General features: G+C 38.2%; 1 protein-coding gene across 1 annotated transcript in view; it reads left to right on the forward strand.

Moving 5' to 3' along the window:
• Window positions 1-534: 534 nt before the first annotated feature.
• SPTBN5 (spectrin beta, non-erythrocytic 5) overlaps window positions 535-12,326 on the forward strand; it is a 95,358-nt gene continuing 83,566 nt past the window's right edge. The window contains exons 1-8 of the mRNA XM_069857985.1: window positions 535-645; window positions 3,371-3,538; window positions 3,939-4,058; window positions 4,915-5,072; window positions 5,939-6,167; window positions 8,886-9,517; window positions 10,489-10,627; window positions 12,024-12,256. Of these exons, the coding sequence (XP_069714086.1) occupies window positions 535-645; window positions 3,371-3,538; window positions 3,939-4,058; window positions 4,915-5,072; window positions 5,939-6,167; window positions 8,886-9,517; window positions 10,489-10,627; window positions 12,024-12,256 (1,790 nt within the window). The remainder of the gene's footprint in view (window positions 646-3,370; window positions 3,539-3,938; window positions 4,059-4,914; window positions 5,073-5,938; window positions 6,168-8,885; window positions 9,518-10,488; window positions 10,628-12,023; window positions 12,257-12,326) is intronic.

A 12,326-nucleotide genomic window follows, 5' to 3' on the forward strand; every position in this document is an offset into this window, starting at 1 on the left:
CCTTTCTAAGCAGTTATTAGATTTCTTTTGGTATTATTGTGGTCCCAAAGCCAACAGCAACATTTCAACCAGTCCTAGGAGAACATAACACACCTTCAAGCACTGCTTTGAAGTGATTTGCAGATCCCTCTTTCTGACAAAGTTTAAGATCAGTTCTTTGTCACATGATTCCAGAACATCCAAGGAAGTTACTGATGGCTTTCAAGTCATGGTGCTCCTCATCGGATTAAGTGAATGGGGAGCCACCGAAAGAAAAAAAGTAAAGTTACATAGAAACATGTCGCATTTTCATCCTGAAACTAGAAACGCACTTAAGGGGAGAATTCAAGTAAGTTAAAAGTAAAGTTGAGTGAATTTGAAGTGCAAAGTACAAGCAAAAGGAAATTAAAATATTATACTGGGTGTGGCATTGAATCTTGTACCCATTGGGGTTGGGTTCCCTACATACAGTGGGTATGTTGTTTTTTGCAGCTAGCCAGGCAGATCTCTTCAGTGCTGAGCACTTCGCTGGAATTTCTGACTTTCTAGATGACCATGGGTACGGAATATGAAAAAGATCATATCAAAAAGCTGCAGGAGCAGCGTATGTCCATGCAAAAGAAAACCTTCACCAACTGGATGAACAATGTCTTCCTCAGGAATGATGTAGGTAGCTTCTTCAGTTTGGGGAAATTTTTTTGTGTTTCTTCTTAAATATTATTTATTTTACCCACTGTATACTTTTTTTTTTACGTTATAATTTGCCTATTTTTCCTGAGTGTTGACACTACAAATATAGGTAAGCAAGGAAGGCTTTTATTAACCAGAATGCTTAGGCCTCTATCTTTTACCTTACATCTGTCTCCATTGTCCATGTTACCAGTCTTCTCTGAAATGAGGGTTCACTTTAGTAGAGTATATAACCTAGTCATATTGTGATGTGCAGTGTATCTTGGTGATCATCTCACAGGGCGATCTTTATTTGTTCTTCTTTTTCTAACAAGTAAACTACCTGCAAACGTCTGGACTACCCCAAACAATGCTCAGCTCTTAACTATCCGACCAAACTTTAAGACTTTGCCTTATCAGTCCAGCTTCAGGTGGTGCTCAATGGCTCAAAAGAAAGTTACTTTGTAAGTCTAGCAGCTTCAGACATAGTACCATGCAAGTACAGAACAAATTGTTTTCAGTATGTCTCAGACTTCCAAAAAGCTTCAGAGCCAGTATGCAGTTGATATGTGTGTGCAACGTAACTCCTATATATGCCAAAAGTCTCCAGACTTACTGCAGATAAACTCATTTCAGGCACAAATGATGTAGCTGTGTCACAGTAAGCAATTACATCATCCAAAACTAATTCCCTTTTCTAGAGTCTGTAGTTGATATGTTGATATTAATGAAAATGAACCTTGGTGACACGAAGCCAGACCAGACCTCTTGGTTTTATTCTAGGTCATCACTATTATATGATGTTTCAGTACTACAGGCATTTTCTTCAGTGCAATGTTTTAAGTTAGTGGTTGGTGCAATGACAGCCTCAGAGCATGGCACATTTTTAATTTTTTTTTCTTACTGTAAGAGAAGAACTGCAAAAAACATTTTCATTTTTCCACTTGCAGAAAGTTAGCGTCTTGTGGAGTAAGAAAATATTACTGTTTAATTGCAGATATACATACTTTCTTATTTTAAAAATAGCATCAGGTTCAAAGATTACAAAGTCAGCCTTAACTTTCTGCATAGTATTTGACATATGTCATAAAAGCACGGAGAAAAACGTCTGTGAGAGCTTTCCAACCCATATATGGCAAGAAATAGTGTAGAGACTGACAGCTTATCTAGATCTTCTCAGCAACGTTTTTCTGCTTCTCAATTGCACTGTTGACTGCTTAAAGTCTAGCACTTAGTATGCTGTTGGAAAGGATTTGTTAAGCAAGCTGTGATTGGTATCTTTATAACAAGAATGATGACAAAAGAGCTATTAAAACTATTGCTGGGTGAGGCAGAAAGTGGATATATGAAGACTGTCTCTACGAATTTAAATGGAACTATTCTTTATGGAAGTGTCACAGAATAGAATAGCTTTAACTTTTTAATGGTAATACATTATAGGGAGAATTTTAAGTTTATTTAATATGCAAAAAGAAATAAAGTTGGCAACTAAGTGAGGATTTTTCATTGAGATAATCAGTCAGAAAAAGCTCTAAATTCTTGTTCCACACACAGTACAGACTTAAAGTCACTCTGAGTTGCTTTTAAACTTGCAGTGTTTTCTTCTTTGTCTGGAGAAAAGATCTTTTAAATTGAGTAATAAATGGTCAGAAAAAGCACATTTGTTATATGTTCTTCACTCCCCTCTACATGTAAGTATGCTCTGAATTAAAAAAAAAAAAAAAGAAAGCTTTTTTTTCTGAAAACAAAAGGATTGTTTACAGTGATTTCAGAATCACGGTAAATTATTCTTCAGTATGTGGTATGGTTATAATGTCACTTCCTGGTGGCTAATGGCCTAAGGCCAAAAGGAAATGCCTAAGGCAATTTCTTGTTAGGTCAGAGTACACTCTATGTCATATTATATCACCTAAGCACTGAGTGACCTCACTACTGGCAACAATGAAGTACATTTTTTCCCAGAGGAGATGGGAGACTTGGTTACCAGGGATATGGAGAAGGCTGAGGTACTTGACAAATTTTTTTAGCTCAGTCTTCACCAGCCTGGAGAAGCTGTGGATGCCCTATCCCTGGAAGTGTTAAAGGCCAGGTTGGATGGGTCTAGTGGAAGGTGTACCTGCCTGCGGCAGGTGGTTGGAACTAGAAAATCTTTAAGGTCTCTTCCAGCCCAAACCACTCTATGATTTTATGAAAAGATTTTAACTTTTTGCTTAATGCGAGACTGACTATAAATATGGTGTCTTTGAGTGGCAGCAGAGTTCTAAGCAGAATAACAGATTTTTTTTGAGATTATGGAGTAAAAAACAAGTCATTCAATGGGATTATCCTCTTGATTTTTAAATGAAATGCATTGCTCAGCATAAAAAGTTTAAAGGATTCATTTGAATTGAAATCAAAATTTTCTGCACTTCTAAAATGTTTGATTTTGAAAATGCTGGGATTTTTTTATCTTTTTCAAAAATGTTCTGCTTTTTTATTTCCTTAGTTGCAGGGGTTTGGTTTGGTTTTTTTTCCTTACTTCAATCTACTTTCATCAATAATGTTCAGTCCTCCTAGAAATCCATTTTTTGTGAATTAAGATTCATCATTTTTCACATATATCTACTGACTTACAGAAAACTTAGTGAAACAGCCAGAATGTGTTCTTTGTTTAGTACAAGAAGTGGAGGGATTTGTGGGCCAAATGTTCAGCCAACCTCTATTGTGTGGCTGATCTTTGCAGGTAAATATTGAGATAGAAGATATTTACGTGGACTTGAAGGATGGCATCTCTCTCATGCGACTCCTGGAGCTGCTCTCTGGAGAATCTTTGCCCAGACCAAACCGGGGAAAGATGAGAGTGCATTTTCTAGAGAACAACAGCAAAGCGATCACGTTTCTGAAATCCAAGGTAAGTTAATGTTGGTATTGGAGATCACAATAGCTTATGTATGTTACTAACTGATAGTAGTATTATGTTCATTATGATTTTCCCCTCTAATACGCAATACACAATATTGGAATGGTTGGACTCGAAGATCCAGTGGGTCCTTTCCAACCCAGGGATTTTATGATTCTATGATTCTATGAATAAAATATTCTTTGAAGATAGGCCAGGCATTTTATTAAAAGGAAAAAAAGTAATCAGATTTTAATTTCTTTGTATAAAGATAAATGAAGACACAACTTAAAACCTGTTTCCTTAAGAAAACAGTCTGAACAACCTCTTCAATAACAGCTTGTTACAAAGATATATCCTTCAGAGAGATGGACATGAGTGCTTCTATGCTGAAGAGATATTGGTTTATTAGCAGGTACAAGTAAAAGTGATTGGTCCTGAGAATATTGTAGACGGTGACAGAACCTTAATCCTGGGACTTATCTGGATCATTATACTTCGATTTCAGATTTCATCTATCAAACTTGATAAGGTAAAACACTGTCTTTGGGGTTTTTTGCCTAACTAGAGTATTACAGAGACTTTGTAGAGTTTCAATCCATGAAGTTTCCTACCTATTTGATTATATTCCTTTGCACAGTGTTACATTACATTACATTACATTACATTACGTTGTATTTGCAATTTCTAAAAACAATTGAATCCATTTTATAGTTTCTCAAAGAGACATAAAACAGTACCTTGAAGGCAGATAGGACATTCAAGTTCCTCACTCTCTTCCACAAGCTTTTTACTGTCCTTTGACTCCAAAAAGATTTTCCGTGACAACAGTTCTCTCTAGGTTTGAACTGCACATTGCTCCTTTGCTCTTTCCTTGCAGAAAAGTATTATTTTTAAAATTATTGAACATGTACTCCAAGTACATGAAAGATGAAGGTATTATGAAATATAAGGTATATCTTATGAAGGCATTATGAAATCAATGCTAATAATTTCTGACATTAGACCTGGATAAATTATATTAATATTTTGCTTCTGATTTCTGGTTCATAGCTAAGGAAGCAAATAAGCCAAGCTTTGCTTTTCACTTGATTTCTACAAGCCTTGCAGAAGGGAAAAATTTTAAAATTTGTACCCTTGAACTTGTATTTTGCATCATAATTTCGGAGTTCATTTAATTCACTTTTACTTTAATAGAAAACTCCTACTCTCATCTTAAATCATTCTGCTTTCATGGCAGATACAGTCTGCAAGTCATGACTTTGAGGGGATTTGTGAATAGGACAGAAGTAAGGCAAAGTGATCTTTGGGAACTTAAATGGAAACCCACTGATGCTCCTCCCATATATTATTCACAGTGATTTTTCTTTTCACTGTTGTCTTCATAGGAAGAATTTGGAGGGAGAGCTGATGTTCTATTTGCTAATGAAGCCTTGCTACTCTGGTGCCAGCATAAAACTGCCAGCTATTCCAATGTGAATGTGAAGGACTTCTCCAAAAGCTGGAGTAATGGTCTGGCCTTCAATGCTCTCATACACGCTCACAGGTAAGATCTAATGGATCAGTTCAGGAGGAGTTGCTCACTGCTGTATCTAACTCCGGCACAAGATGTTCCAGGGTCTGAATTACAAGTATTTTTCAAGAAACTGTCAAATCCTCTCTTTATCCTTTCTCACCGAAGACTGCCTTTCTTAAATTGATATTCTCTCTAAGGAAGGAAAGACCAAACGCTCCTTTTCGGTAGTTCCTTTTGTTGGGTGTAAAATTGAACTTCAAAGGGAGTATCACAAATCTGAACAACGCTGCCCATTATATGGTGTTATCCCCTATGTCATGTTCCCATTGCTCTTTTTCAGAAAGTACTGTTTTAGAGACTGGTTTTATTATATGAACTTTGTAAGCCTGTATACCTCCTGGTTCAATTGCAACAGAGTAAGCAACCTTTCAGTCTCTTTCTTTCTCCCTTTGAAAGAGTGTGGAGAAAACAGCCCAAGGCAAGAGAAAGAAACCACCTGGGAGAACCTTGAACATTTCTTCTCTTATTAACAGTTCTGCTTTGTCTTCTGGCAGGATACCATGGTGGGATCCTGTAGCTTCCCCAGCTGTCAGTCACCTCCCTCTTCAAAACTGCCTCTCTAGCAGGCTTTGGTTTTTTTTTCATCAGTGAAGAGGAGAAATAAGTGAAGGGCAGAGATTTGTTGGGAGTGGTGATTTATTTTCCTAAGGGACAATTTTCTTCCTGTTACATAGGAAAGTGATGACTATTGAATGAAGCTCAAGGTCAAACAGAGTGATTTCAGTGTTAATGTCACATTCCTTAGTCTAGTAAAGTTTATGGTGTATAATCTGAAAGAACTTATGACAAACATAAATATTTCTTCCTCTCCACACCCTGTTCTTCTCCTTGTCCAGGCCTGATCTTATCCACTATAGCTCACTTCGGCAGGACCAGCCCATCAAAAACCTGAACAATGCCTTCAATATTGCTGAAAAAGAGCTAGGAATCAGCAGACTGCTTGATGCTGAGGATGTGGCAGTACCCTACCCAGATGAGAGATCCATCATGACTTATGTGTCACTCTATTACCACTACTTCTCCAGACTGAAACAAGGCCAGACAATACAAAAGCGACTTACTAAAGTAAGTGCATTGTTATCTTCAGAAGTTAAATCTTAAGTGCATAAAGCTAAAATCATGTTGGAAATGGGGGTTTTTTTGTGCAAGCTCAACTTAGGGATTGCTTGAACTACATTGAATGGCATAGCCATTTGAAAGAGCTTTTATTGTCACTTGAAGTAACTGTCACAAGTGTTTGCAAACACTCTGATCTCTAAAGGGGACTGAATTTATCTCACTGAAAATGAATCTCTTTTTGACCTCCCTTTTTTGGTTTGAGAACTGATCTGCCATACAGATCTCATTAATTTGGGGAGGATTACTGCTAGGCAAAAGCAGACCTAGTCAACAATTTTCTGATTCAATAGATGATCTCTTATTCTATAGGACTACTTTGGAATTTTATTTCCTGTGAAAACCCTCATCCTTTTTTTCTAACTCCTTAGTTAGGTACAAAGAGGGGGAGAGAGGGAAGACAGGGAGAAATAAGGGAGTGCAAAAGAAGGGGAAACAATTCTAGGAAAAAAATAACCCCAAAGGTTTACCCCACAGGTAGTTTTTTTTCAAGTTTTCACATACATTTAGTCTCGCATATAGTCATAAGTTTACATTAAAAACTACTTGCATCCTGTTGATGGAAAACTGAAGGAATTTTGTGGTTATTCCACTGCAGACCACCTTCCTTAGAGAGAATTTCACTTCTACCTTCAGAATAAACTGTTGTGGTTTTGTCAAAAATAGAAAACAAATAGCCCACAGAAAACCTATGCACCCAGGATGGTCTTGCATGAACATCTGGACTCAGAGAACTGCTTATGCAGTTGAGAAGCAGAATACATTTCTTAATGGGAGTCACAAAAATCCAAACTAAGACTTCCCTGGTAGTGAGAAGGTGAAAAGCTTCTGCAAAGCAGGGTTTGCTCAGCTAACAAAGTGGCGTGGGACAAGAACAAAATAATTGCAAATGTATCAGTAACAGTGATGTTTTCTGAAGAGAACTGTTTGATGAGATCAGGACTTGAATTCTATCAAACTATGGTCAGAGAGGAGAGCGGGCAGTAGGATTTGCCTTGTCTACATATCAGACTCTGGATTTTAGCCAGGAGACATTACTTTTCTTCTGTTAAGCCTGAAACAGGCCTTGAGTCTCCAAGCATGTGTTACAGGAACTATAAGGATCAAATAAGCCATAACTTTCATATAATGGGGAACATAAATGAAAGACTATTTCCTACTCTGTCCTTGTTCAGTTCTTGATGCCTTCAACTGTTTCGAGTATTTTTTTCCATTTTGTATAGGTATATTTACTCTTTTTGTCCTTTTCATCTTACCTGCTTCTTTTTCTCTCTTTACCTCATTCCCTATTTTTAGCTTGTCTCTGATGTTGCAGTTTGGTCCTGCATTTCTGACACACACAAACATCCAGAAGGAGAATGAAACAGATGTTAATCTCTTCATGTCCTTAGTCCCCTCAAAAAAGCAGCTCTAAATTTACTAATGGGATTGGGGAGGGAAGTCTGAATGTGTCAAGGAAAGCATTTGATTTCAGACTAATTGTGTGACCAGGATGGCAGAGAGAATCAGCTTGGGGAGGTAAATCTCCTTTCCTCCTCCCACATGAGGTGACCATGCGTATGTTAGGATCTTTCAATGAGAACTGGATATGATGGCAGAAAATACAGAAAGGAGCCCTGATGTCATGTGCTACTTTTTCTGCACTAAATATTGGTGCTGTTTGACTCCTCTTCCAATACTGTGACATTTATTCATTGCCAAGTGTGCTTTCTGGTATATAAAGTAGATTACCACTCTCAGGGACTGCATCTTTGCTTAGTGCCATCTCACTTATTAATCTGCCTTGCTGGAGCAGTTGGGCTCAGAGGAATGACAGAGGCAGACAGCATTGTTCAGCATTAAACCTTAAATCTGAGATCTGCAGGAAGGCTACTAAGTTAGGGCAGAGAGAAAATATAAAGACAAAGATGGAAAAAAAATTAAAGGGGAAAGAAAGGATGATGACTCTTTGTGTCATTATGGGTTTAATTCTAAATGCTTGCTCAGGCGTTTACCTGAACTTGAAATAAAGGCACGTCAGACCACAAATGAAACCAATAAGTGTCCTGGACTTGGAAAATTAATATTTAATCAGAGTTAACACCCTCACCAAATCCCTCTTTGCAATGGGACATTATCTAATAATTTATATTAAAAAAAACCAGCTCCAACAGAAGAGATAAGGGAGGGGCTTTTTGACCACAACCAGCTGTGGTCTCCTACAGCCTAGTGTGATGAAGCTAAGAGGATGTGACTGCATATCAAAAGGTATAGAATTGTTTTGGGCTTAGGAAATAAAATGGGAAAAAAAAATCTGTTTTGTTTCCCAATGGAATAAAAAAAAAATCTGAACCCTTGGTGTGCGATATTTGCTTTCTAGTCAGCCCACAAAAGAACTGCTGACAGTCTCCATATGCATGCTATTTATTCCGATATTATCCTTTTCTAAAATGAAAGTTGAAATCACACGTTAAATAATATCTATCTGTCTTGTATGGAAAGTAATTCTAGAATTCACCAAGCCTCAGATATGACACCTATCACTACATTGATATAAAAATGTGATGAATGTGGCAGCCTGCAGCTATTTGAATCCTAAGCTTGGTTTATGAAGGTGTTGTTTTCTGTTCACCCACTTTGCCTTATTTTGCTTCTTGTGTGTCTTGTAACTTCATATGCCCATCACAGATCCTGTTCTTCCTGAAGGAGATAGATGATCTGAAACTTCTCTACGAGCAGATGGTCTCTGACCTCCTGAAATGGATTAAACAGAAGGTGACAGAACTGGATGACCGTAATTTCCCCAACTCTCTTCAGGAGATGTGGCTGCTCATGGCCAACTTCAAGACCTTCCGCACTGTGGAGAAACCCCCCAAATATCAAGAGAAGGGCATGATTGAAGCTCATCTCTTCAACATCAGGACCAAGCAGAGAGCCAATAACCAACAGCCATACTTGCCTCCAGAGGGGAGGACACTGCAGGATTTAGAAAAGTATTGGATTATCCTAGAAAAGTCAGAGCACAACCGGGGAAAAGCACTGCAGAAGGAGATGTTGAGGCTAGAAAGGCTGGAACAGCTAGCCCAGAGATTCCTGAAGAAGGCAGCCCTGCGTGAGTCCTACTTGGAAGACATGAGGAAAGTGATTGGGAAGCAGGACTTCTGGCCAGATAGCATAGACAGGATGGAGGCTGCTAGTAAGAAGCTGGAAGCCATTGTAGCAGATGTACTTCCCAGGAGGGAACGCTTCACATCTTTGGATGAAATGGCTACAGTCATCAGCCAGGAGAACTATCATGGCAAAGATCAAATTGTGAAGAAGTGAGTGACAGTTGTGACACTGTGTAATGCTGGAGGTAGAAATTAGCTGACATCCATGATGTGGTGGAAGAAATTTAATCATAGCTATGAATTGTAGCTCTGTTCCCCATGAGTAGAACTGTCAGGAACTTCTTCTACTTGTGAACAGTTTGAGCAGATAAGTTAAATACTTCATCTTCTTTAAAATTTTTATTTTTTTCTTAAATGATCAAGCCCTCAGACTGGTTTCTGGTGGAAAATAATTTTAAGGTATTTTCATTATATATGAATAATACTTGTTCTGCCAAAAATCCTATCTTCCATCAAAAATGCTTGCAGGGATACTTTTTTTTTTTTTTCAAATCAACACTTTTCTCTTTCAGTGTGTAGTCTGAGGGATACAGATTAGTTAAGGCACAAATTTTTCTCAGACTGATTCCAGTTTGGGGGAAATCTTGGGAAATTATGACTTCTCTCATTATCAATGTAGCCTGATGTGGGAATGGCTAAGAATGCCATACAAATAACCTCTCTTGTGGTATTTCAATGCTTTTTTAAAGTTCAGACAAAATCAGAAACCTATGGGAAATCTACAAAAAGCAGTTATAAAAGAGTAAACCAAAATCCTTATGAGACTAGATTATTTCTTTACTTTAAGCAGCCATTTAAAGACCACTCATTTTTTTCCTAGCCTTTCCATTGTATCAGATAAAAGCAATGTGGGATGTCAGGCATGAGGACCTGTAAAAAACAATCTTTAAATTATAAAAAGTCAATGATGATTGATATGTTAGTCAAAATTTCTCCCTGTGATCACACTAATTGGATGACATTGATTTGACCTGTTTTGTGATCATGGTCTGTCCTCTTGCACTAGCGATGAGAATTGTGTGTGCTCACCTGGCTTCTCTCAAGTTGCAAGCACTGAGAACCTCCCAGTGCTGCCCAAAGTCTTTGGTCAAAATTGGTCATTTATTTCCTGTCCTTTTTAGGCAAAGCAGCATTTCAAAGCAATGGCGGGATCTTCTAGATCAGCTGCAGAGACGACAACACTCCCTGGGTACAATGCAGGAAATCCTGGGCCTCCTGAGAGATGTTGATGCCATTACAGAGGAGCTGAAAGAACTGCAGGTACTGAGCCCTCTGCACCAGCACACAGCTTGCACTGCTACAAGTGTGTGTCCCTAAAAAATCCCCCATGTTCCCTTGACTGCTGGGTGTTAACAGAAGAGAAGTCTATCAGCTATAGAAAAAAAATCCCTTTTTCTTAGATGCCTAATTATACTTTATAGGTAACTACTTGAGAAAAAAGAGGCTTTGCTACAGGGGCTCTCCCTAATCAGAAAGCCAGATATGGTCTTACAGGGAGCATACTACAGGTTCTAGTTATGTAGTAAGATAAACATGGGAATTCAATCTCATCTAAATTTAGAACTATGAGAGCAAATGTGGGACAAACCAGCCTTCTGTTCCTATCCCATGTAATACTTCTCAATTACCTTCTGGAAGTACCTCCTGTAATTATACAGGTGGGGACTATCTCAGGCATGTGTCTGGCTTTCAGGTATCTGAGCTTGTTTGAGAGAAAAGTTTCACTGTAAATGCACAGTGATTGCTGTTAACAAGAATTTCCAAGTGTTACCAGAGTGTGGGAGGTCCAAGTCTACTCTTTAGCATAGGAAATAACTGGTCTCATACTGATTTTGTAATGGCAGGAAATGTATATTCATCCTTTGATCTTGCCTTGTCTTATTTAAAGATGGAAAAGTCCTTATGACTGTGGGTTGCCTTGTACCTAAGTTGGAAGACTCACCAGGCTATATGAAGTTGTGAATTTCAAATTAAACGTAAAAGCTGTCTCTAAGTTATGAATCTTCCTGTCCTAGTGTTAGTCAGCAAAGGACACCTAATGGGAATAATGTTGTTGGAACTGTGATAGCCTAAGGGCATATGGGAGAAAATTGGTAATCCTACAATAGGGTTGGTAACTGTATCCATTGATACAATTAGAAAGAGGAGAGATTTTCAAGCATTTAGCACCTTCACCAGGCACCAGTTAAACACTATTAAGTACTTCTTTTCATTATTTAGGTAGTAAAGACAAGTAAGTTTCTAAAATAAAAAACGTTGCAGTCAAAATATACAATAAAATGGGATATTGTAGAATTCTCCAAATACAGACTGTGAATCAATCTGCCTACAGATGGAGGTATAGCAAAGGGCTATTCCTTGTACCCACAGATTCTGAGAGTTTGAATGTTTAATCAGCAGAAATAACTCAGGTGTGGACACAGACCATTCCTTGCACTGGAGTAGATAGGAACTCTGGATTGTTGCCTTTAGCTCATGAAATTGAAAGAAAAAAAGTGTGATTCTCATAAAGCAGCTTTTTTACTTTACCTAGTTGACATTGTCCTTTTACATCTAGAAGTTATGAAAGTCAACATGAACCTTTCAACTGATTTCTTTGTATTGAGTCCTTGGATGCCCTCTCTGCCACTGCCTTTTTCCCTCACTTTGTTTGCAGGTGTTAGTCAGTTCCCAGGACTGTGGAAAGCAGCTCCTGGAAGCAGTAGATTTGCTGCAGAAGCACAACTTGACTGACTCTCAGATCTCTTCCTATGAAGATAAACTGACACGTATCACCCAGCGGACAGCCGAGATCAGCAAGGACAGCACAGTTAAACCAGAAGTGCTTCATGCTAAAGTTCAGATGATTCATCAGCTCTATCAGAATCTTATAGTTCTGAGCAAATCACGGTAGGGCTCTGTTCTTCCTCATTAGGATAGTCAATCAGTCCCTTTATCAGAAGACGTAGCTTCCCAGCAT

Source organism: Phaenicophaeus curvirostris, chromosome 5 (assembly GCF_032191515.1).
Source record: "Phaenicophaeus curvirostris isolate KB17595 chromosome 5, BPBGC_Pcur_1.0, whole genome shotgun sequence".
In the NCBI taxonomy this organism is placed as follows: Eukaryota; Metazoa; Chordata; class Aves; order Cuculiformes; family Cuculidae; genus Phaenicophaeus; species Phaenicophaeus curvirostris.